Raw genomic sequence first — 26,537 nt, 5'->3', positions numbered from 1 at the left:
TTCTTGGGATATTTCTTGCACATTTGAGATTTGTACTCACTAGTCCAGTTTCCTGGGACCTTAACTTCCTTTGCTGTTGGGTGTGGCTGCCACAGGGGAGATCTGTTTCACTGATTTAAACTATTGGGCGCACACACACTCACACTCACTCACTCACCCACAACTCCCTGTTCCCAGCTGCAGCAGCCTAACACAAGGGGACTAAAGCCTCAGGCAGTAGCTCCAGCAGCTCACTCCAGCTGGGTTCCCATCACCCCTGCTGATCTCCTCATGGTCACTCTTTCCCTCCCCTCCCCACTCCTTTGGCCCCAGAAAAAAAGGCAGCATGGAACCAGCAAACACTTCATTGGAGAGACACCAGACTCCACCTGCATCAGCTCAGAATACCAGCCCCAGTCCCAGCCCCATCTGTCCTGCAGTTCCCCTCCCAGCGTAGCACAGCCCAGAATCTGCTTCTGAGAAGGAGGCCTGAGGCCAGAGTTGCTGAGCTGCTGGGAAGATGTGGAGACTCAGTTTCCCCAAAATGACCTCCACTTCCTCAGGAATGATGACATGTCCTGGGAGGGCTTTGTCTTCCCAGGAAGGAACCTATGTCCTCAGGAAGGTTCCACATCTCTGGGAGGGGCTCCACACCCTAGGAGGGACTGCTTGGTCCTGAAACGGCTCTGTGGCCCTGCACAGGCTATAGTTCTGAAGGACTCCGTGGATGCAGGATGACTCCAGGCCCTCAGGAAGTATGCCAGGTCCCTGGAAGATTCCATGTCAAGAAAGGCCAAGTCCTCAAGAAACACAACTTGTCTCTCATCCCTGGGAAGGCTCCACGCTGCCTGGGAAAACCCCAGGAAGGGCTCTCTGCCCCTGGGAAGGATTCATGTTCCCCAAGGGCCAGGCCCAAAGCCCCTCTCAGCTGGTACAGATACTGCTGACAGGGGCCCCTCCTGGGCCCACAAGGCCCAGTTCCTCCTGCTCATTGATGCATAGCTGGTAACCACAGCCCCGGGCCCGGGCTCCAGATGGCACCCTGTGGTCAGTCTTGGCACGAGGGGGCAGCAAGAAGCCCACACTGCCAGCGATGAGCATATGCCAAATGCTGTGAATGTAGAAGTAGTTGTCTCGGGTCTCCACGAAAGCATAGAGTAGGATGGCACTGCCTGCAATAAGGCTGCCTGGGCACAGGTAGAAAAGCCAGCGGCGCCACGTGGGTGGGTAGCAGTGCCGGCGGCGGACGCTACGTACTGTCTAGGGAAGGCAGAGAAGTGGGGTTCAGGAATGCCAGGCCCTGGAACCCAAGCCAGAGCCAGTCACTCTCAGGCTTCCCCTGAGCCATGGTTGTGACCTGAAGGCACCTTCTAAGACTAGGATGGGTACCATGAGCAGAACAGTGATGGTGGCAGGGTCCGAGCTCATCTTAAATTGGGGACCAGATACCCAGGGCCCTGCACCCAAGTACTATTGGGATGCCCCACCCACAGCTCTCCCCACTCTTACCCAGGCTGTGGCCAAAATCCCCAGGGCGAAGAGACTGGGTCCAAGCAGGTTCCAGAGTCCATGTCGGTCAAGCTGCAGAGCCATTGACAGCAGCATAGCCCCCAGCAAATACAGCACCTAGAGAAAGAGGACTGCAGGGGCTGGGCCAGGGTGGAGAGAGGCACTGGGCAGTGCCCTCAGGGAGAAGTTGGGAATGGATTTCAAGTGGACTTCAGCTATGGTTGTCCCCCAGGGCCCATTCTGGACTGACCTGCTTGACCACAGGCTGTAAACGAGCCATGGCAATGACAGTGACCCACACGGACATTAAGGAGCCCAGGAAATCACAAAACTGTAGTACATCATAGTCCATGATGCAGAAAACCACAATTCCTGGCTGGTCACAGGCATGGTAGAACTGGAGAAAGAAATGACAGGCATTGAGAGGACTGAGGGCAGAGGTTCAGGTCTACAAAACTGAAGAAAGAGACCAGAGGGTGGTGGTGTGCTGCTCTCGGAGAAGCAGAGGTCAGAGGTCAGAGGCTGCACAGATTTGGGAAATGTCCCACTCCCCACTCCTGAGAAAAATATGGCAGGGAGGCCAAGTCTGCCTCATAAGTTGTATGTATCTGGTAACCCTCACCTTCAACCCCACCTTCCTAATCTTCCTGCTTCTGGAATGGGGTATGGAGAGCACCAGGGCAAGGAGGTCCAGGTCTCTCAAGCTGAGGCCAATCCTTCCCCATGTTCTCATGCTTGCCGTGGGTCCCATCTGTAATCTCCATTCTTGACCCAAGCTCTGGGGTTGGCCTCTGGCCTCTTGGCCAACCCAGACCTTGAGTCTCCCCAGTATGTCGCAGTCTCCTCTGATAGCTCAGACGCTGAGTTGGGCTTTACCCTCAGGCTTTGCACTAACTGGCCTTCTTTATCCCCTCCCACCCAATACCATGGTAGACACAGTAAGAAAAAAAAGGCAGTCCCTACAGCCACAGAGAAGAGCATGACACTTCACACGACAGGAAAAAGTATGGAGATGAGAGTGTCCACCTTTCCCACACTGTGGGGAAAATAGTGAAGAGTAGGGTATTGAGGAGATTCAAAGAGGGGTGCAAGGGACACAAGTAGAATTGTATCAAGCTGTTCTGGGCACCTCAATTAAAGAATCATGGTTTGCCATCAGCCCCTCTTGGTCTATGGTCCCAACCCTTGTGCTTCTCTGGACAATGCTATCATAGCCTGTGGCATTCTATGTTCCCTTATTTGTGAAAAGGGTTACCAAGGAGTTACCTGAGTTCTCTTTGCCTTGAAACATTTGCTGTCACTTTTCTCTTTATTTCTTGTATAATTTATGTGATTTGAGTATTTATTGATGCCAAACACTAAGAACATGTATGGTTGTAAGAATATCTGGTGCAAAGGTGATGGGAACACATATCCCTCTGAGGATTTCTGACATTTGCCTTATGACCCTACCCAAAGAAAAGATACTGGACAGAGGTCTGAGGAAAAACAGCTCCAGACTGAGAACAAACACCATAGCAGCATACTCACACCTCACACCTCCTGACGTTGCCCTTGGTCCATCAGGAAGAAAACTAAGAAGCTATAATGGAGAGAAAGGTTTTGACCTATATAAACTTGATCAAAATCTACTCAATGGAGCTGAGCTTGAGGCATGCCAGCAGATTTTAAGGGATCAAAAAAGTTTAAGATTTCTGTGAATCAGTCTGTCTGATCTCTGCCTATTACCCCAGGTTCTCTGGAAGCCATGGCTATTGAGGGCATCTCTTGGTAGGAGAAACAAGTTGGTGTCGTTTCCAGGGTTGGACTGAAATACATCAGGATGAACTGAAGCTGGGGCAGGAAGGCTAAGTGCTATGGCATCCAAAGGTGGCTTTTGAAGTGTCTTGATCATTGACAGAAGGGACTCTTTAGGCACTACTTTCAGCCCAGGCCAGTTTCTTCATCATTCTATTAAAAGGCAACCCTAAGTCACAAGAGCTCTGAGCCCCTAAGAGCAGTAGCTTTACAGACCTTGGTGAGACAGGTCTCCAGGCCTTTAGAGGTATGGCCTTGGGTGTGGGAAGAGGGCAGGGATGTCCAGTCCACAGCTGAGGAAAGAGAGCTGAGCAATATTGCAAGTCATTCCCTCACTGGCAGCAGTAGGATCCCTAACTTTGGAAAGAATGGGAATGGGAGAACCTGGTCTCTGAAAGATTTAGGGCTGAGAACAAGGTGGAGATGAGGGCAGGAAAAATAATTTGGGAGAAAAGCGTTATATCCCAAATGCACATTACAAATCACGACACCCCGGCCTTAATCAAACAGCATCCTCCTTAGGAAAAAGTATGTGGGAAATTGAGGCAGGTCTTCTGTGAAAACTGACAGAATCCAGCTGAGATGCTGCATTGCCACCAACAGAATGGGGAAAAGATTTGAAAGTTTAGTCTCTAGAGACAAAGGATGAGAAATCAACTGTTAATGCTTCTTTTGAACCTGTTGAGAGTTCATCCAGTCATTCAAATTTTAAAATCATAACTTCAACAGACAAATGGGAAAGAAAAGGTAAATAATATAAGGGCAGGGAGAAGCTAGGAGGTAAAGAATGCTATACCTTCAGGAAGAGACTGCCTTGGAATGATCATGGGTGTTTTTGGTTTTTTTGGTTTTTAAAAATAGGAATAATCATGTTTTAAGTGAGTTTTCTCAGACTTTTGAAAGGGCTTAAAGTCTGGGGACATGGTTTCCTCTTAATAAATCATTAAATTGAGAAAATGAGTTCTTACTGGGAAACACTGAGACTTTTCATGTGGGTCCACACTGGCATTAGAGTTAATGTTTAAATATGCCTAAAGAATTTGTTTACTTTTCAATTCTTTATTCTTCTTATATGTGTTGATTAATTGAGAGTTAATTTGGTTCCTAAACAAATCAATGTTTTGGTCTTTTTTTTTTTCTATTTTTGCTGTAGGATGATTATTCTGTACCTCCAAGACCAACTATAAGTACTACAAGCCAATAACTTACCCCATACTGTTTTATGATTTGGATTTTATCTTAAAGCATTTTTTTTTTTTTAAATCCTCACCCAAGGGTGTTTTTTTCCATTGCTTTTTTTGGGGGGGGGGGAGGAACATCAACGTGAGAGACACCTCGATTGGTTGCCTCCAGTTCATGCCCTGACTGGGGCCAGGGGTTGAGCCTACAACCAAGGTACATGCCCTTGGCAGTAATTGAACCCAGGACCCATCAGTCCACAGGCCAACACTCTGACCACTGAGCCAAACCGGCTAGGGCTAAAGCATTAATTTTACATTTCAGGGTTAACCAAGTACTTGCTCCATACACCTGACTTTCAAATACAGAGAAGGAAATGCCTAAACATTTCTGGAAGAGGGACTTGTAATAAATCCTTCTATCTCAGATAAGAAAGGATATATATCAGAAGAAGAAAAGCAAAGCTGAATAGCCCAGTATTAAAGACACATCTAAGAGAATAATTAATTGAAGGCTGATGTTCTTTACTTTCTCTGCACTGAAAAAACAATGGCAAATAATGGAGAGACTGTCTCTGGAGCAGACAGGTTTGGGGGGAAAGCCATCTCACTAATATTCTAATCACAGAATAATAATGACTGATTGTGCTCCAAGTATATACTAAAAAGTCAAAGAGATTGTTTGAGATTGTAGAAAATGCACAGGGATAGAGGTAAATCAAAATTGCAGTGTGAGGGAATTATTGTTCCACTAAAAGTGTGGGCTAATTTTTGAACAGTTTTCCTTTTGTCAGTGGCAAAAAAGTGGTGAAAAATGACACATAAAAAATGTTGACTCTAAGAATAGAAATTTAGAGTGCAAACTGGCTTCTATTAATATAATTCTAACTTAATGTGATACTTTCCTTAGTTTTGGGTATCTCTCTTTACTTATGAGATAATTTTAGAAAATTGTCCTAGATTATTTTTCTGTAAAATTTTATATTTTTATAACATAAATATATAGTTCGTCTAATGCTCCAAAAAAGAGTACCCAAGCACTATAGAATATAAAACTGGAAATGCAAATATCTTTAATTCATGCAAAGATTATTATATTTACACTCAGGATATAATGGAATTTACTGCTGTTCTCTGTTCTCTTATTTTCTGCTTCCATTTTCTCTTGGAAACAGTCATAGGATTTTGCCCAGGGCCACTGAGAATAACTTGTGATGGTCTGACGAACAGAGAGGTGAGGAGAAGGCAGGCTTGCAGCCAGGGCGTCAGCAATCCGCAAGGAAGGCTGCAGGGTCCCCAGGATATCAGCTCTGTAGGTGTCTTCTGGGATCTGATTTTGGGGACAGACTCAAGGAGCACTGGGAAGGATAGGCTGCACAGCTGCAATGTTGATTTATTTTCCCTCGTGGTTTCTTATATTTGGTTTGGTTATACCTTCTTATCTTTCTATTGGTTCTCCTTATTTTTTAAGAAATCGGAAACCACTAAACTGAGGTCACGAGCTTCTCTATGTAAACCAGGACCCTGAGAAACTAAAATCAGGTGGGAAACTTAATGCATGCTCGCTGCCCCCGTGCAAGGGGAGCAATGCATCGCAGGGATTACATGTGGGGGACCTGGGGTCAGGCTGAGTGAAAATGTTGGCCCCACCACTTACCTTCTACCTTAGGCAAAGTATTTAAACTTCCCTCATCTGCAAAAAGTACCTACCTGTTATTATAACCCTATTGTGAGGATTCAGTTAGCAGTGTTGACACACAGTGCGTATTCGGTAGATGTTACTTTGCTGTTATTACATGAACTGTCTGGTTATATACAAAATCAAGTGCTGGGTTTGTGGCTCATTTTGTTTGTTTTTTAACATATTTTACATGTTTTACATTTTAAACTCCTGAAGAACAAACCTAATGTCTGTTCCTATGTCCTGGATAAGAACTGATGCACCACTCCCAGGCGTGGACAGTCCTGGATTTGAAGACAGAGAAGACTGTCATCTACTCTCCTAGTACTGTGACCTACAACGTGACCAATGGGTCCTTAAATGAAGACTTTCGGAATCGGATAAATCTAAACTAAGAATGGAAGACGAGGGACAACAGGGAACCCACCTGGGAAAACTGGAAGACCAGCAGCTTTACATTTTGGCCCACATGGAAAAGCACAGGAGCTGGAGCAGGACTTTAGGCAACACTGCAGTGCCAATATCTTTTCCTTAATCTTTTGCTTATTTCCTTATTTAGGGAAAGTAGAAGCTCTGCATGTGACGCCAGGCACTTTAGGCTCCCCCAGTGTTTCTACTGGGTGGGAAGTGTTTTACTCTCAGGTTGATTTGCCACCGTATCCAGGAAATGAGGAGTCATCCAGGACTGAACACTCTAGAGCCAATGCCTGGGATGCTGTATGAAGCGCAGAACACATACACTCCCACACGCCGCAGGCTCCTAACACACTTAGGTACTCTTACTAATTGTGAATCACGTTAGATCTGCATGCCGCGAAGAGTGGGCTGGTGGAACAGCTGTTGCTAGAGGATTTGGTGAGCAACAGTATAAGGGCATCTGGCAATAAAGAAGAGAAACAGTGTCTAATATAAAAATAGAATGAGGCACTGTTAGAGCAGGCCTAAAAGGGGGCAGTAAAACAAAACTGGAATGTGCTCTTCTCATCCAGCTGAAGGGGCCAAGGTTTCTCTACATGGCATGGACACAGGCTACTCTTCCTCGCCTGTGGATGAAAGTCCAGGAGGGACCTAGGTATGACATGACCCTCAGTTTCAGGGCACTTGCCCCACCCCCTTCTCCTAAGAGATAAGTAGAATTTTTGTCATTTGGACATATGTCTGATCTATTAATGTTGAACAAAAGAGAGGCATCTATTGGTTTTTGTGGTATCTTTGCTGCCAAGACATAAGGAAAGTCTAAATCCATCTAAGATTTTTGCAGCACTCATAGGTAAGCACTGTATGTCACAAGATGCCAAGAGCCCAGAGATGAGATGAAAAGATCCCTAGATGCAGAATCTCAGGGGCAGGGGGGGATCTACATGCAGGTTAAGTCACATTAGCAGACTCACTCCTCTACCTTTCCTTAGAATATCTGTGATACATGCTTGTAAAATGAATTTTTATGATTATGGAAGAATGGGAAGACACAGAGGAGAGATTGTGGAGATTCTGTAATGGGAGGAGAAGGGTTTAAAACTATATTAATCTTCATCAAAATATGCTCCTTTGGGCTGGGATTTTATATTTTATTACACCTCCCATGATGCCTCAGAACATAGTTGAATCTGTAAAGTTTCTTAGGCTCCTAAGAACCATATTGTTCTATAAATTATCCAATTATAGATCCCCTCTGCCTTCCTAAAGTTCCCATGCAAATTCAAGGAGACCACGCCCCACCCCCTTCTCCTAAGAGATAAGTAGAATTTTTGTCATTTGGACGTATGTATTGTCATATGGTCTTTTCATACCATAAGAAAGAGCATGCTCGCTGTAGAGACCCTCCGCCCGATGAGGAACATGAACAGTATAGCTAGCCCTCACATGGTGAAAGCCTATGATGAAGCTGACAACTCTCCATTAGACACGTAGGTGAAAGAGCAGATTTCCTGCCTGCATGCAGATCTCTCGTGGTGAAGGCACAATTTCCTACTGCAGAACGGAGTTACTCCTCCAGTCCAGCATATTGAAGTAAAGGTCCCCTCGGCCCTCGGGGTGGACAGGCAGGGTGTGAGACAACTAGAGACCCCACACTGTCTGCAGTGGCTGTTGGCTATTTTACGTTACAAACCGGCTTGTTCATTGATCCCAGTGTGCCTTACAAAAATGACCATACTCTAGGCATGCCGTGATATGAAAAGGTGGGGAGGCACTGCTATAGAAGACACAGCGAATTGGAGGCATCCTCATATTATAAAGGTACAGACATCCCCAAACCCGTGGAGAACATGGGGAACATGTAGAGCCTCGCCCACCACCGCGGATAATGCCTCGGTGAAGACACTGACGCACCGCATACCGTGGAAAAGAACATGGTGAACGTGTAGACAGCAGCTTCCAGAACATATCGGCTCCGAATGGCCAGGACCACAGGTGGCAAAAACATGAGGTTGCTCAGGCAGAGCAGCAGTGTGGACAGCAGCTGGAATCCGTAGGTGAGCGCGTCGGCACTGTCGGTGCAGCCCCAGCCCCGCCACCCTGCGGGCGGGGAGGGCACAGAGGCAGCCGTGGGTTCAGCTGACGCCTGGGCAGCGGGCCTCTAGCTAAGCCCTGTGCCCTGCCAGGGGAGGGTGGTCTCACCCTGGGCCCGCCCTCCCACTCCCTCCTAACCCAGCCCCAGTTCAGGTCGCCGCCCCCTCCCGACAGCTCCGGGGCTCAGCCCCCCCCCCCCCCCCCCCCCCCGCGCCCCCTCGCAGCCCAGGGCGCTCACCCGCTTTGCACTCGCAGGCCGCGTACAGATAGTTGTGCGTGCGCAGCAGCTTGCACTGCCCGTAGGGCCCGCAGTCGTCCACGCACGGGGACAGGAAGGTGCGCAGCCGCACCTCGGCAGTGGCGTTCCGGCACCGCACAAACCTGCGCACACACGCGGTCACCCGGGGCTCCCCGCTCCCTCCCGCCCAGTCCGGCACCAGCGGCTCACCGAGGCCCCGCCCCGCACAGGGAGCGGAGGGTCAGGAACCAGGTCCCGGTCTGCGGGAACGGGATTCGCAGCCTGGCCACTCTGGAGGTGGCGCTGACCGAGAGGAGGAAGCCAGCCAGGGACTCTGAGGGGAGAGGGAGGGGTCAGTGAGAGAGAGGAGGGGTCAGTGTGGGGTCAGGGCCTGAAGAATCCTCACCCGCCTGTCCCCGCTTCCCAGTGGCCCTAGCCCCTCCTTCCACCAAACCAATACCCACCTCAGCCGCGCCCCCTGCCCGTCCTACCAGCCTTCTCTCCTTTCCCCATTCCTCATCCTCACCTTTGGAACAGGTCACTGCTGCATCCCCCAGACTCAAGGGCACCTCGTGAGTCAGGCATCCAAACACCGTCACATTTTCCTGGCGCAGGGAGCTCTGGAGAGGGCAGGTTTGAAGATGAAGCTGCCCCACCCTCCAGGTCCTATCACCACCACCACCCCAGACTCCTACACCGGTTAGTCCTTCCCCATAAACTCCTCCAGGCTCTCACCAGACATCACATTCCTGCAGGTGCTCTCAACACCAAAGCCAATCTCTCTTCCATCTCTCTTCCCTTTTTAGGACAGAAAAACTTGGGAAACACCAAATCTCTCACATCAGAGATCTTTCAAAGACTGATGAAAAGGCAAGGCCCAAATCCAAATCCTTTCTTTGGGCAGAATTTTGAAGCTGCTTAGGCTAAAGAGAATACCCTCTTCTTCAATCTTATCTAGCTTGTTACTGGGGGGAGGGAGAGTGCTGTTGCTGGATGTAAAAATTAGTTGTGCACAAAGGTAACTATAAGGTTTTCAATCATCTTCACCTCTTCATCTGAGTCCAAAGGCAGAAGGCATGTAAAGAAATGTACTCTCCCTCAGGTGAAACGCTCAGGTACTCAAGAGTGGTAGTAGAATGCCTGAGGGATTAAATGTAGCAACCTTGCTGGGATTAAAAGAAACCGTATATCCACAGGAGTAAATGTAAAGAGCTGTTTACAGGAAGCAGGTTGTCATAAACTCACCTCATTCAAGAAGGATTTGAGGCAGCTTATTAAATACATATAACAGGATAAAATAAATGCATGAGGGAAATTGAAAACTCAGGATAGGAAAATAAACGTGGGCTATATATTTGATGCTGACTTCCAAGCAACCAAAGCAAAGAAGGAAACATGATGAGTGACCAGATTTGTGAGTCCATCAGATAAAGGTGAATCAGAGTCACAGAAGTATAGCATCCAAAGGTGTGGTTCTCGGGTAAGTTTCATTGAAGCAGCGCTGTGTGCTGGTGTGCATCCTATCCTCATTCCTGTCCATTTACTCTAAAGGGCATCTGCTTACATTCCATTTATCTGCGTGCTATGACCCTTGTTATACCCTCAGACAGCTGAAATTCACTCTTGTGAGAACACAAGAGTGAATTTCATACAACTTGCTCATAACTTTCCTCAATGCAAGCCCAGGGCAATATGCCAAAGTATTATTCAGTAAAAATCATTCTGGAAGAGGGGGAGCAAAGATTTAAAAATGTTCTCTAGGTATGCATTCTCTGACCCAAATGACCAGTTCTTAATACGGGGGGGCGGGGGGGTCAAAATACTTGGAAAAATCAGAGTAGATGTTCCAATATACCTTTCAGAATACATACAACTGTCTGAGGTGGATAGCAAGGGTCATAGCATGCAAATAGATGGAAAGTAAGCAGATGCCCATTAGAGTAAATGGACAAGAATGCAGAGAGGGACAGGGTGAGGGGCTGCAGGGGGCTGGGCCTCTACTCTCAGGACACTGAGGAAGAACAAGTATGGGTGCATATGGTCTCCGATATGGGCTCTACAGCTTCAAGATCAAATCAAGGCTTCACTGTCATTGCCCAAAGGCATAGCAATAAGCAAACATAAAACACATACAGTTTTAGCCAGAACAGAGTCAGACAGAATTTGAGAATGAAAATAAGGAACACTTTCAGGCTGAAGAATCAGCTGTCCTGACCAGCAGGACCATTTGAAAGTTCTGAGCCATGTCCCATAAAAGAGCACATCAAGCCACAGACCAGGTCTCAGGTCACCTCATAGGAAAATGGTCCCTGGCCCCAGAGCTGGGGGACAGTAGAATTAAAAGGAGAACTGGCTGAGGGATCCTTATCGGATCAATGCCAACCTAAGACAATTGCTAATGGCCTGACACAGGGCTCTGCCCTCAGCCCAGTCTTATTCAATACTGAAAATAATGACCAAGAGGTTGGAAATTAATGACTAATTTCAAATGTGTGAATTACACATAGTGGAGAAAGCCCAAGACCCAAACCGGCATCATTAGGCAATGCCTCAAAGATGAACATAAATTCTTCCATTCGGGTTAAAAAGTCCACTGCAAAAATATGAGCTGTGAATTAGCAGCAGGTCATATGAAATAGGCTCAGGGCACAAAATTATGTATGCCCCTTGGTTACAACTAGATAAATACCGCAGTTAATGTGGAAAAGGACTGGGAAGATGCACACCAAAAGGCTTAGCAGTTGTGTTATGAGGATGTCTTCCTCTCCTTCCCAAAGCTTTTACATGTGATTCTATTCTTTTTATAATTAAAAAGTAAATGAATACAATTGTTTTGAAGAAAATAAAAAGGAAGGAAACGAAGAAGACCCAGAGTTCTTCATTCACCCAAGCCCCACGAGATCAGTGTGATGCAGCAGCAGAAAGAGGTAATTTAATTTCAGGTTGCACACATGCCGCCTGCCACCCTGGTCAGACTACCTCGGATCACTTATTTCAGAGACATGATGACCAGAAGTTTGACCAGAGGAGACAGTGGAGGTCAAGGAGAGGTCTAAGATGCTGATATTATTCAGCTTTCAGAAGGTTGAGGGGCATCTGAAGAGCTGCTAAAATAAGATAGGGATGTAACATGCACCACGCTTATATAAGATGCGAATAACTGGGGAAACTGTGCAGGAAAGAGGGGGGATATGGAAACTCTATGTACTTTCCACTCAGTTTTCCAATAAGCCTAACACTGCTCTGAAAAATCAAGTCTATTAACTTTGTTTTTAAAAAAGGGACTGGGGTAGGTTTACTGAAATACAGCTTATGGGGCAAAACAAAGATCAGTGGGTAAAAATCCACGGAGGCAGGTTTGCGTGGAATGTCGGGACTGCCATTAGCAATTGGAGTGTCTAAATATGGACTTCAGGGCCTCAAGAGGTGGCGTACTCCCCATCACTGGAGATATGCAAAAAACTGAACACCTGCCATAGAGAGAGGCCCTTAGTAAGAGGGAGGTTAGGCTATAAAACTGGAGAAATCTGGACCACTCTGAATTACCCTGGCTGACCCAGCCCATTCATAGTAGAGTCAATACCCAGCGCATGTTTGTTGACCAGAATTGGGCTGAGACATGGTCTCTAATCATAAAGTTGGGTGAAAGCAACCTATGTAGGCTTCCACACCCGTCACCTTGAGATCCCCCATAGGAGCAACCTCCCCACTCTCCACAAAGTACCGCATTGAGGTGGAGCTCCAGGCTAAGGACACCTCCGCTGTCCAGCACTGGCAGCAGCCTCAGGCTAAACACAGCGGGGCGCTCAGGGGGCAGGGCCACGCTGGGGCCAAAGAAGATGTAGAAATGGATGGAGAAGGTGTCCAGCTCATTGCGCAGAGTCGGGCGCACTGGCCAGCAGTGCTCAGGTGGAGATCTGACCCCAGGCGCTTCCACAGGAGCCCCAACGGATGGTGGCTCTAGGGGCAGTGGTTGATTGCCCAGCGACTGGGGCATGTTCATGGCAGCTCCAGGGACCAGGGCACGGGACAGGCTGGGCTTCGGGCACTCTGTGGGACAAAGGAAATCAGAGCTAAGGCCTGCCCCCCTCACATCCCTTCAGCCCCACCACAAACCAGATCTGAGCCAGATAGAACTTAGCAAAGGGCGGGAGGGGTGAGAACTAGAATCATGCCCTTGGGAGTGTGGGGCATCCAGGGTCACAGGATAGGGCCCAGGGCTTTCCTAGTGGTCACAGCCAATAGAATGTCAGGTTGGAGGAAATTAAGGTCATCTCTCCCTCCCTAAGGATACTGCTGAAACAGATGACAGCCCTCTCACTGACTTGCATGGGCTTCTACAAGGCCAGTGTCCCGAAGGTCCTGCCTACCCCAGGAAACTGAAAGAGAGATTAAATTAAGGAGAATAATCAGGTCCCTTAGTGAGCCCCAAGTGGTGGAAAAATTATCTGAAGGCCTTCCAATAACTTGATGCTCCAAGTCGAAGGGCTTCAGGGAGTGTGAAGGAGCTGGAGTGGGGTCAGGGAGATTGTAGGGACATGGCAGAGGGGCAAGGGACACAGCCAGCATGCCTGCCTCTTTCCAGTCACAGATGTCAACACAGGTCGGGTGGCTGGGACAGATGTGGAGCTTCTGACCTTGCAACCGCACACACAGCTGGAAGCGGATGGTCCTGCCAGAGCCCCGAGATGTCTCCACACGCACGTAGACCCAGCGCCCCCAAGGGGGCAGTGCTAGCTCCAGCTGGCATACTGAGGCACCTCCACATGCCACAGAGCTTGAGTTGTGCAGGGGTGGGGCCTTGGGACGTAGGCGAAGTGTCAGGGGGCAGGCGGATGCCCCACGGCCCCCCATACACACCAGCTGTGCTGAAACCCTGTAAGTGAAGCTGGGCACAAAGACCCTGGGCAGAGGAGAGTTTAGGGGTAAGAAAACAGGATATGGAAAGGTGCGAGGGACACCAGAATGAGGGAAACACTAGGAAGAAGGGGGCAAGGAGGAGTAAGGTACACAGGAGAATAGGAGCCTTTTCAGGTCCTCCCCTCTGTGCTGGGAGAGAGGGAGGCAGGGCTCCAACCCACCCTGAGGGCTCTGGGTGGCCCAGCAGTCCAGCTTGGCCAATGGGAGAACAGGAGCAGGTAGGTAGGCTTAGAGGCCAAGAGAACCCTTCCCTGTTTGAGGCCAGGGAAGGAAGAGGAAAAGTGCAAGGTGTAGGGGGGATTTGACTTACTTATATAGGGCTGAGTGATTGTGGGGAGAGAGAGTTTGCTCTGAGGGACGGCCAGGCACCAACACAGCAACATCCAGTAAACGCCGGACAATCAGCTGCGGCTGAAGGAGGTACTGACACTCATCCTGGAGACCCTAAGACAAAAGCAAGGGTGGTGGGAGGGGAGAGACAGCAAGGGTGCTACTAAAACAAGGTGAACAGAACCTGCTGATGGGAGAGACAAACCTCCTCTGGCCTTCTGCTCCCAGGGCAGTGACTGAGATCTCTCTAAGTTCTGGGTCCTTCCTGCCCAATTACCTCTGTCCTTCCTAGGTCTGTAGATCTACTGTGATTCTTAGCTAATGCTGAGGTTTGGGATTCAAACCCAGGCCCTTCTGACAATCAGGCCCTGCCTGCTCCTCCAATCTAACCCCTCCTCCTGAGCATTCCTGAATACCCCCTCAGGTAATTTCAAATCACCTCAATCCCCCACCAAGCCCTCAGGAACTTACAACACTGGCTCTCTTTGGGCATTGGAAAGCTCCATAAAGGCCTCCAGTCCAAACCTCCTCCTTCCCCTACAATGTGAATCTTTAATTTCCCTTATTCCACACTGTCCTTTCCAAGTATTTGTGTCCAGCCTCTGTTTTAATACCCCCAGAGAAAGGCCACTCTTTACCTCCCAGGCCACCTCCAGACTGTAAGCAACTTGAGAATAGGAACCTGGTCTTAGTTAATTTTTGTTTTCTCAGACACAGAGCCTAATGTAAAGTATATACTTTACAGATGAGTTTGCTGAATCAATGAATGAAGAAATGAAACAACCCAGCTGAGGGCAGCTCTGATCTTTATGAAGCCAAAGCCTGTCTTCCATCTCCCCTCCCACTGCTCTGCCTCAGGGACCCACAGACACATCTGCTTCTTCTGCCTCAGGCTAAGAATAGCCCCATCTCCCTGAGTTGCTCTGGATCAGATCCCTAACCCTTCTCTACTCAGTTGACACCACCCCTGGCCCACTCAGCCTCAGCATTCTTCAGTGAGCACAGTTCCATTTATTCTGGTTCCTTTCTGCAGCATTTGCAGCTATCTAAGCCCTGCAACTGTAGCAGTTGAGAGGAGGAGGGGCCTCCTGATTAGGGTTCTCTGATCTTCTGAAGGACATATGACCCTGTGCTGGCCCAATAAACTAGAGGCCACAGTTCACTTACATGTTTATTCTGACCCAGACATATCTCTAAGCCTTGTTCTGGGATGAAAGTTCCATGTTCTGACATCCCACTGACTTCCATGCCATGGAACAAGCCAGCCAAGGCACAGACTTCCAGCAAAACTCCACAAAGCTAGAAGGAGGCCCTGATGGCTGCCAGGCCAGAAAATCCCGTTACCCTCTGCCTGGAATTTTCCTATAATTTTTGCATCACTGCATCCCCAATGCCTAGTACACTACCTGGCAAACACTAGGTGCTAAAAAAATATCTGTTGAGTTAAAGAATGGGTATCAAAAAGAGTACTCCTTCGGCAAGCTCCTAAATCCACCTCATTGCTCAGGGGCCTCAATCTCTGATATCCAAAGCAGATGTCCCTCATCTTTGGTGTGAAACCCTAAGGACCAGAACTACTATTGCAAGTCATTTCATCAACCCCACTTCCTACGACAGGAATCACCCACAGTAATCTTGAGGTGAAGGATCCTTGAGGGTGGCAGCCCATGCTCAGGAGGTGGCCCATTTCCTTGTTGGGTAGTACGGGGCAAGAAAAACTTTGCTTGCTATTGGCTTAACTGAAGGATCACTGGCTACGACCTCAATGGTTAAGATGTGCTCTTTCCTTAAACTGTATAAGGCGCATACCCAACCCCTCCCTATTGCAGAGGGGAGTGTTCAGTCAGTGGAGACTAGGGAAGGTGCAGAGATGCAGCAACCTTCACCGTGTGGTGGGGCTAGAGAAAGGGCACCAAAATGCAAGTCCTCAAGAACGGCCAAGGCAGAAGCCAAGTGAAATGAGTCAACATCAGCAGCCATGGAAGGAACAGGGTCAAAGCCAGGAAACCTGAGAAACCAAGAGGGCCAAAAGTGAGAAGTGGTGAGGGAAACAGTCTGAAAGAAGCTGGAACAGAAGGCCCTAGATTGATTCTTAGACTGTCCTAGTATGGGTGGGCTGGGTTTCTTTAGAAAGGCCTAAGCAGGGGGCCAGTCCCAGGCTCTGGATGGGGCTTTCAGACTGAAGATGGCCTAAAACACTTGGCCTTCTCTGTGGGAATATCCCAGTACCCAGTACAGCTCCTGGCCCACTGTTGGTCAGCAGCAGTCAACATGGCTATAAATGATTATCCTGGACAGACTACAGGGGACAAGAGTGGAAGCAGGGAGACCACTTAAAGGTTACTGAGGTGGCCCAGGAGAACGCTGAGGGTAGGTGTGCTAAGAGTGGAAAGAGAGAGAAGTAGATGCATTCAGGGCATGCTTTAGAAGTAGCACCAACAAGACTTTTCTTTATGGATTGGTTGGAGAGAAGTACGGGAGAAAGAAGACTCAAGTAGGTACCTAAATGCGGAGCTTGAGCAATCAGTGAGCAGCTGTGCCTTTTACTGAAAAGACTAGAGAAAGAAAGGACTTGGGCTGGGAGAGGTGAAATGGGAATTGAAGAGATTTTTATGTTTAGCTTTGTTCGGATTTGTACATGCTAAGTTTGAGACATTTCTTGGATATCTAATCAGAGATGTCAAGTAAGCAGCTGGATGTGAAGTCTGAGATTCAAAGACATTAGGACTCACTGAATACACTTGGAAGGCATTAACTTATAGGCAGTACTTAAAACTATTGTGCTGGAGACACCTAGCAAGAGAATGGAGAGATAAGAAAGGAGTTGTCCCAGGACCAAGCATTGGGGCCCCACAATATGTTTGATCAAGAAGAGGGGACGCCAGGAAAGGAAGCAGAGAAGGAGTGGGCGGTGGGCAGGAAGAAAGCCAGGACAGTCTGTAAAGTCACAAAGGCGCAGAGGAGAGTCTTTCAGGAAGGGAAGAGAATGTAAAACACTCATTAACAGCTAGTTGCTAGTCAGCTGTGGAAAGGGGAAGTGAGGACTGGAAGGAAACGAGGGAAGAGGAAGACTTACTTTTCACTGCCTTTTGTACCTTTTGAATGTTGTACCAGGTGCATATATTACCTATTCAAAACACAAACAAAATAATTTAGGAGTAGGATGAAGAGAAGAATGAGCACTGCTGGCAGATTTTAACCTCTTCAGTTGAGATACTGAGTCATGCTTTGTCCTAGTTGGTGCATTCAACCAAATCTTTTCTTTTGTACAATCTGCTTCTTTGGTTTCCTTATCGTGGTTTTCATTATTTTACCTGCTTTCATTTACTTTCAAGTCTTAGACTGGAGAGAGGAAGCACTCAAGGAGAACTGTGCCCCAGACAGTTAGAGAACTTTCCCCTAATGAGCCATTTGGGTGCCAGATGTTCCCCACAGCCCAAAGGCCAGTCTCTCAGGGCAGACTGGCAGCTGGGCACCACAGGATGAACACATGTTCCAAGACAGGAAAGGCAAGGAGATGGTGGGCATGGGTCAAGATGGAAGAGGTTGAGAGGAAGAAAGGGCGAGGAAAGGAGGAGAAGTGAGATCAGTTTGGGACAATATGAGTTTGAGAAGGTGGCAGAAGAGCAACAAAATTTTCCCATACCCTCACTATGTGCCAGGCTCTGTGCTGGATGCTGGGAATACAGTGGTGAATAGCAGAGAGACAGGGGCTAGCAGAAGTGTGGGACCAGAGCTCAGGACAGTGGCTTGGACCAGATAAGTCACTTCCCTTTTACAACCTCCTAAGGCTCCCTATCACTCTCAGGATAAAGTTCAAACTTCTAGGCCCTTCATGATCTGGTGTCTGCTCATCCCTCCAGCTCTCTTACCCACTCCAACAACCGCCCACACCGAACCACTGCAGTTCTCACGCTTTAGCCCATGCTACCCTCAGCACCTACAGTGCCTTTCAATGCCTTCTCAACTTCAGGCCTCACCTTCTAACAGTTTCCTACGACCACCTCTACCATTCTACCCAGCTGAGTTAGCCATCTTGCCTTTGTCCTCTTAAAACATCTCCTATATCTCGCTAACATACATCTTATTTATCTGTGTCTCTAGCACCACCCCAATGCCTGGGACAAAGCAGGTGCTCAAGGACTAAGGTCTAAAGGGAGGTCTGAGCTTACCCCCAAAGCTAAGGAGGGCCCTAGAAACAGCACCGCCTTCTTGTTGCTAGGACTCTTCCATCCCCACCCAAGGATACCCCTGAACCTACATGACTTCCTACATTGGCCAAGCCTTATAGGAAGTCAGGACCTGGAATATGAAGGAAACAACTCCAGAAGATGGAGCCCCGGAGGAATGTTCTGGACAACCAACCCATAGGCTTGAGTCTAAGGAATTAACCAGAAAACTTAAGAATCCTTAGAGGCCCCTTTAAGATTCCTAAAGGTAATCAAATTCTCAGAGGGACAACAAAAATGATCCTTCCTTCCCTAGCCCAGCCCAACCCCACCCCCACCCCCTGAACCTCTAAAACAAGCCTGATTGAAAAGCTACATCTCTCATGGTATCCAGGTCTGCTGCCATTCATGGGCAAGGTGTAACTGTGCCCTCTTCTCTCCAATCTCACCACACTGCTGGGAACTCAGCTGGCTAGCACTCCAGCTTACAGTACCAAGTCCCCCAGACCCCCCTTGATATATCTAGTTTCAAATGGGAAGGTCAAACAAACCTGGTTCTGACCTCTCCTAAACAGGCCCCAGCTCCCATAATACCAGCCCAGGCCTAGGCCCCCAGTTCCTCCTGACCACCCAGAAAGGTTTTTGGATAACCAGAGCCGGGCTTCAGAACTATTTTCCCTGCAAGTCCTCACAAAGAGAGTCCAGGATCAGAGTTAGGATCAGGAATAGGCTCTTTGGAATTTAACCAAAGACCTAAGACATTCCACCAACTAGAATAGCCCTTAGTTCTGATGGGAGTCAAGACCCACCCAGAGCTATTTCCAGGTGAGCTCCCAACATGCTCTCATCCAGGGGACTCCCAGACCTTGACAGGAAGTTCTCTTGTACATCACTCTCAGGAAAAACAGGCCTATCACTGAGGCCTCCAGACACTACCTCAGCCCTAGCTCCCATTTGGAAAACAGCAGTGCCAGTACATGTGTCCCTGTGTGATTCCCAGCTCATTCAGCTACAGTAGGGGAAGAGAGGTGAGTCTAACATAGTCACAGAGCCCCTGCCCTCAAGGAACTCAGCCTGGAGAGGTATCTCCAAATCAAATCTTCACCTGATCAGGAATTTCCGTCCCTCTCAATTCTCAATGGCCAAACCCTGATAGCTTTCATGTTCTTGAGCACCCTGTTCTTCAAATTCTCACTCTGCTCATGCTGGGTCCTTACCACTGGCCCCACACACACTTTGCCATCCCATCTTGACCATGGCCAACTTATCATATTCTTACTCCTTCCCGCCAACAGACAGGAGAAAGAAAACTATAATCATCTCACTATAAGGAGGAAGTCTGCCCAACACCAAGAGTGGCAAGAAAACTTTGTGGCATTTTCTTCCCCTCCAAACCAGAATGGAAAAACATTCTGACCTTAAAACCTACACTTCAGATGTTAACAACCTCTGCTCTATGAAATCAGTACAGATATTTGGAGGAAAGAGAGGAAACAGTCAGGATGGACACCAGCTGCCCAAAGTCTCCTTTTAACAGGAAAGGGCCACCCTGCCCCAGAGTGTTCTTGTATGGTCTTCCAGAGGGTGTAGGGAGCTGAAATCATGAAAGAAGAGGAATGCATTCTCCCAGATGAACTAGCAACTGGGTTGTAGCCTACGAGTCTGCAGGGCTATCCTGGGTTTGTGCAGCAGCATTTGACCTGCTGTCCCTAGCTAGTATCTGATCACCTCAATTAACCCCTGCACCTTCCAATAGGAAGAGACACTACTCTGCAGTGCCGGGGCCTCTGGCTGATGGCAGACTCTGGACTTTCCCTTCAGCTTACATGGACCTACAATGTCCTCCTAAAGCTCCCAAATTGCCTCATACAGATCTTGGGCTCTGGCCCACCATATGGCCTGTTGGCCCCTAGCTGGGCTCCACCCCACCCACCCTCATGCAGTTGCCCATCCTGGTACAAGGCTGGTGTTCCATGTAACCCATGGGGGGGGGGGGTCAGCAGAGATGGAGAAGCAGCTCTGGCCCCTCCTGCCCTAGGCAGCATCAACCCACCTTGACAGAGATGTGGCCATGGGCCTGGGGAAGGTGGGCTGCCAAGAACCAGTCCCCAGGTAAGGGGCTGCTGACATTAAAGATGCCTGAAGTGCGGTTGGGCAGTGTCCAGCTGAGGGTCAGTGAGAAAACCCCAGGCACAGCTGTGTCCCCTGGGAAGTGTGTGTGCAGGGGATTGATGACAGGGGGTGCCCCGGACCGGAAATACCTGGGGACCAGAATGAGGAGAGGAAGAAAGCAGACAATGAGGTGGGAGATGGGAAATGGGGAAAAGAAGGGAGAACAGTCACTCATCAGCAGCAAACAGTAGATTCCCTATACTGACACGTACAACAAACAAAGTGGTTCCAGGCCAGGGGTTGGCACAGAAGGGGTAAAAGTTCAGCTCAGGCACTCGCACAGCCAACAGTAGTCAGGAAGTAATCAGGAAACAGGGCTCTTGGCCCTCACTCGGTCATACTTCAATCTCAACAAGGGTCAGGGGTCAGGGTCAGGAAGTCAATTTTGATATTCATAAAGTCACACTTTAGTTTGGAAAGTGGTCTGGGGTTAGAAGTCAGGGTCAGGAGGTTAACTCAGACACTCACACAGTCACACTTTGGTCTGGGCAGTGGTCCCCAAAGGATCCCCCCTGCTCCTTGAAGATGATGAGGTTCCAAACAGCCAGGAATGTGTCCTCGGGAACATGGAAGTGGAAGAGTTCAGTGCTGGCAAAGGAGCGGAAAGGACTCAGCTTGCGAGGTGAGCAGGTGGAGTAATCCGTCAGGAAGAGGCCTCCTGGGGAGCAGGCAGGAAAAAAAGAAAGGAGCAGGTAGGACAGAGGGCATTTCCGTTAAGCAGCAGGCACACCAGTGGCACCAACTCAACCAACTCTCTTCTCTGAGCCAGGGACTGGGCCTCATGCTGCCTTAACCGTCATCTGCTTTATCTTTACAATGATCTTGAAGAAAATGGCCTGTTTTTATAGATGAGGAAACTGAGGCTTAAACCTAGATCTATATAAATCAAAACTCAGGGCCCTTTATATGACCCCACAGCTACCCCTCACTTAGGAGTCACTGTTCTCTTCCCAAGCCTAACACAACAGAGGTGTGGACAGCGAGCATGCGAGTGTGTGTGTTGGCGTGGGCTCTTAGGCCACGGAGCTGGCTGGAATTCACCTGTGGGGCTTGGGAGTCAGCATGAAACTGTGTAACTTCCTTGTTGATTTTCTCCTCCTTTCTGTTCCCCTGTGGTCAGGAGCAGTAAAAACCCTCAGAAGCTTCACAAGAGCTGTCTGTATACTGGCTCAGGGCAGGAGGGGGAAGGGGAAAGTGTGGTGAGTCTGCAAGGGGCCTGCTTGGGTGGCAGAGGCAAGGACAGGAGCTGGCAGGCCACCATGAAAGCCCATGGGAGAGGAGGAAAGGAGAGTCACCAGGTCCTCTAGGATTCAGGATGAGCAGCCAGAGGGCGCTTCCCAGAGGGAGGCCCAGGGAGGCAGTCAACTGGTGACTTAGTGGAATCTCAAACCACTTGGGACTATTCATATTCAGGGCAGAGGGAATGGGGTTCATCTCAAAACGAAATGTCAAGACACCTGATCATGGCTGTTAGGAGCAGAGCCCAGGTGAGCAGGAAAGCCTGGTGTCAGCAGCTATCCTGGTAAACACAAGGGGGCTAAGACTGCTGTAATAGTGAAAATAACTCAATAGCTCGGCTGGATAGAAGAAAGTTCCAGATGGCAGGCAAAGTTCTGGGAAATCTGACTGCTCTGGAGACTTAAGACCAACCCCAGAGATGCCCAAAAGCTGCCCCCAGGATAGGTGAGAAGGTTAGGAAATCAGCAGCTTCAGGAGGGGGTGGGTAGGGGAGACCCTGAAGCAGAGTTTTCAGCCAAGTAGGAAATACCCACAGGGCTTACCTAATCTGACAATCTCCCTCTCTGGAAATGGGAGATATAACTCCAAAAATGAGGTATTTGAAATAACAGAGAGAGAGGCATCTAGGAAAGGGAGGCTGCAGAAGGAGGCAATGTGGGTTAAGTTTGGCCCCACTGAACTGCAGCAACCTCGAGTCACCCTGCAGAGAGGTGGAGGCCAGTGGCCCTAGATTGGCCTGTGCTCATCTCTAAAGGCCATGGTTACACGAAGGACTAGTCTGTCCGGTTCAGACCACATGATCAATCTCAGCTGTCAGCAAGGAAGACCTGCCACCTTGCAAGCTGAGTACTGCCCAGGAACCAGAGGCTCAAAGAGCAGCACTGAGAGAGCAGTGGCAATGTATCCAAGATGGACGTAGGGAAATGAACAAACTGATGGGAAGATAGGTTTCCTAGGGGCCCTGGCTATGACAACTGGAAGGCAGAAAGCCAAGAGCTGAACAGCCTGAATCTATTATCACAAGAAAGCAGGGCTCTGGAGCCCCCTCTGCTGGGATTGGATGGGGGGCTTCTCCTCCCCAAAGCTGGTACCAGGATGGGTCATGGAATGAGCCATTGCTACTGTTAGGAAGAAATCTTGGCCAGGCCCCCAGTGCACACCCTCAGAGAGCTGCTCATGAAAAACAGCTAACAATCTTTGGGAAACAATAGACAGACAAGCACACAGAGCCCTGTGATTCAAAGAAATATGGCATGGCCTGGAGAATTGGGAAACTAGTTGAGCCACTGCAAAAGTGGCCAGGGGCTACAGAGGTCACAGAATAGGCTGCTAGGAAAAGGGAGTGATCAGTAACTGGTGGTGGGAGGAACCTAGAAGTTCTAAGGGTAGATGCTTGAGAAAGCATTCACAGTCCCATTCACTCCAGGCTTTCATTTGGGGTTTCAACAGAGCCTACAGAGCTATGTCCCAAAGGAAGCATGAGTAAGGCCTCAGGCAAGCGCAGATGACTCTGTCCTGGATGCCCTAGTATTTCCAGATGAAGCATGTGTGATTCTCTACCACCACCTGAAACACACACACGTGCACACACACACACACACACACACACAGGCTAAGGCTGGCCCTGCTAAGGACAGCACTAGGTAGAATCAACGGTCACTTTCTGGAATGGCAAGGCATGCCTGGGTAATGCAAATGTAGTCAGCTGAGCCCAAGGAAAAGACTCAAGGATTGAGGTAGGACCAGGAGACCCAGGAGATACCTTCCATTCCTGAAATGAGATTGAAGCCAACAATAAGCATATATGGAGACCAACTGCACTGCTATGGTCCTGTGACACTGCCAGCCTCTCCTCAAGCAAAATCTATCACCCCCACAGAACACTCCTGCAGGCCAGGCCACAGTTACCAAGGCAGGGACTATCAACAGAACTAAGGGCACCCCTGCCAGCAGTAGGGCCTATTCAGCACTCTTTCCAACTTCATTACAATTCTCCCCAAACCACCTAAACCTGCTTCTGAACAATCATGTTTTTCTGCTTTCTAGAGCTCTGTGGCTGTCCGTTACCCTCCTCCCCTAGCCAGTTCATGCTTGCTCAATGGACTCATGAACAAAGAAGCCACAATGACAAAATGGAAGCTATGAATTGGGCTCAACAGTATGGACTCCCCTCACCCAAACTGAAAAACTGACCTGGCTGGGAACAGATGGATTACTTATTTGTGTTATGAGAGGCATCCAAACAAGGAACTACCCACTGGGAAGGTAACACTTCTGTGTTCTGTCTACAGGAGCAGGAAAAGCTAAAGAGAACATTGTGGTCCACAACATGTACCCTCCCCCTTACACAATAATATAGGGTACTCAGAGGACACACAGGCTCACATGCACCCCACACAACATATATGTGCCTACACTCACCAATGCACAAGCATGTACACATACTTCATATGTCCAGTATTCCCACAGATCCCTCATGTCTGTATACACTCAGACATGTAAGTATCCAGACACCAGTGAGCTTGGACATCTCTGCTGGGGCGGTGACATTTGGCATGTATTGATCTCCTCAAGCTTGTACACTGAACCAGGTCCCCAGAGCTCACTGAAACCCAACCCCTACTCCCATTAGTGCCAAAGACTCCCTTAGGCGTATCTCCATCTAGAGTGCCACTCACCAGAAGTGGCTGAGGGTTGGGGCCATGAAGACCATAGTCATCTCCTTAGGATGGGATCATATTTATGGCACATCTCCTATGATCAGGACCCCCCTCCTCCTCCCACATTCCACTCATTAGGAAGTTGGACCTCTCCCTGTTCTAGTGGATGGTGGCCCTAGGCTGACAACTGGCAAATGCGGAACAGTTTGTGATGAAGCCCCCTTGTGGGCAGACAGGGGAGAGGATGGGCTGTGCTTGGAGCCTTTCCCCACTTGTATTTGTTCTCCTGTTAGGCATATATTGCAGTGAAAAAGACCACTACTGTGGGATAGAAATTAGGAAACTTTTCTCTAGCCCCAGTACTGTAATTTACAAGCTGTATGACCTTGCCCAAATTGCTTCCCTGCTGAGCCTCAGTTTCCCCATCTGTAAAATGGCCATCTGAGTTTCAACCCAGCTCTAAAAGTGTCAAGAATTACCCTAGCCAGTTTGGTTCAGTGGTTAGAGTGTTGGCTCCCTGGGACTGAAGGGTCCTGGGTTTGATTCCGGCCAAGGGCAGGTAACTTGGTTGCAGGCTTGATCTCCACCACGTGCAGGAGGCAACCAATAGATGTGTGTCTCTGACATCAATGTTTGTCTCCCCCCCCCCCCCCGAAAAGCTGGAAAAATGGAAAAAATACCTTCTGGTGAGAATTTTTTTAAAACACACAAAACAAACAAAAAGTGTCAGGAATTATTCCTAGGCAAATCAAGCTTATTTGGAACAAAACTCATTACAAGAAGAAAAACTGTTATAATTGCAGCTAACCCATGTCCGTCTGTTTGCTGCATGTTATTTTCAAAACAGCTTTTTAAACCCTGTTTTAATGCATACCCCGTATCTCAAAATTTTAGGCTAGCCCTTGCCAGCATTGGACTAGAGGCTGTCTGGTATGGGACTATGTTTCTCCCATCAAACTTTATGAGCAGGAACAAGACTTCCTTGGAAAAGCAAGAATCAAAGTGGGGTCAGAATAGACACCAGGAAAGAAAACCTGGGTGTCCTAGAGGCTACTAGCCACCAGCCGAGCCTCTCTTCTGACCCTCCCATTTCCTCTCAGATGTGTAAGAAGTCTCTCCTCCCTATTTCTCCCCACTTCTTCCCCAATTATCTGGTTACCAAGGTCCCACCTCTCCCGAATCCCTCCAGTCCACCCTTCCCTGCCAGAACCCCATCCCTGCCTCAGTCATTGCTGCTTCTGCACTCACCAGCCCCTGGGCCAAGGACAGAAAACAGCAACAGCAGCAACAGGGCTGGTGGCAGCTGGAGCCCAGTCCTGAGTCGAGGCTGGGAGAGGGGCAGGGTGTGAGACAGAGGGGTGGGTAGTGGGAGAGACTTGGGTAAATACAGAGATGAGGGCAAAGGCTGAGATAACGGGTTGGGCTGGGCTGGGCAGGAGGGTTTGAGCAAGGGCAGGGGATGGGATGGAAGAGGCTGCGATGGGGACTGGAGTAAGGGCAAGGTTTGGGCCCTGGGCTTAAACAAACACTGGGGGTGGGATTGGGACAGGGGCTGGGCTGGGATTTGTGAGAGGAGGTGGAACAAGGGCAGAGGCGGGGATGGGGGCCAGGCCAGGGCCTGGGACTGAGGCTGGAGGGGGCGCCTGGGTTGGGATCTGGATCCGGGCATTCGCTGGTACCCAGGCGGGGACTGGGACGGATTTGGGAAGCAGGGCGAGGGAGGGGCGGGGGGCCAAGGCCTGGATGCGGGTGATAGGACAAGGGGCCGGGATAGGGGCTGGGCCATGGCCCGGGGCAGGGGCGGGGCCCGGGCAGGCCAGCGGGGGGCGCTCGCTGAGCTGACCCGCGGCTCCGCTCCCCACCCCCGGGGTGGCCTCCGTGTCCCCGAGGGCCCGGGGCCGGGGCCGGGCCGGCTGGGGCCGAGCCGGGGACTTGGGTAGGAGTTCAGGCCTGGGCGACTCCGGGCTGCGCTGAACCGGCGATAAGCAGGCCCCGCGGCGGCGGCCTCGGCCTGACGTGCGTGGCGCTCCGCCCCTCGGTCAGTTCGATTGGTCCCTGCTGGGCTCCGAGGACAGGCTCCACCCAGCCCTGCCTCCCTCTCGTCCCAACAGCCGAGCCCCACGTCCCCCTCGGACCCTCGCAGACCCCACTGGC

The 26,537-nt window shown here is 49.4% G+C and overlaps 1 protein-coding gene across 4 annotated transcripts; it reads right to left on the bottom strand.

The window, feature by feature from the left end:
• Positions 1–326: 326 nt before the first annotated feature.
• On the bottom strand, positions 327–26,169 carry TMEM8B (transmembrane protein 8B). 4 transcript variants are annotated; one of them, XM_087822764.1, is made up of 13 exons: positions 25,632–26,169; positions 20,953–21,142; positions 20,366–20,573; positions 14,124–14,257; positions 13,531–13,796; positions 12,618–12,943; positions 9,420–9,513; positions 9,104–9,227; positions 8,894–9,036; positions 8,483–8,661; positions 1,739–1,885; positions 1,489–1,605; positions 327–1,239 (listed from the first exon to the last, which is right to left on the bottom strand). In XM_087822764.1, exons 1-13 carry the CDS (start codon positions 26,167–26,169, stop codon positions 904–906), a joined length of 2,802 nt encoding a protein of 933 aa, XP_087678890.1. In that variant the 3' UTR covers positions 327–903. The 4 variants fall into 4 exon arrangements, with proteins under 4 accessions (XP_087678890.1, XP_087678889.1, XP_087678891.1 ...); XM_087822763.1 differs by having other exon boundaries at positions 327–1,235; XM_087822765.1 differs by having other exon boundaries at positions 942–1,090.
• Between the last annotated feature and the right edge of the window lie 368 nt (positions 26,170–26,537).

This window comes from Miniopterus natalensis, chromosome 12 (assembly GCF_054644295.1).
Source record: "Miniopterus natalensis isolate mMinNat1 chromosome 12, mMinNat1.hap1, whole genome shotgun sequence".
Classification (NCBI taxonomy): domain Eukaryota; kingdom Metazoa; phylum Chordata; class Mammalia; order Chiroptera; family Miniopteridae; genus Miniopterus; species Miniopterus natalensis.
Note: the sequence above shows the minus strand (reverse complement) of the source record. Positions and strands in the feature narration are given on the sequence as shown.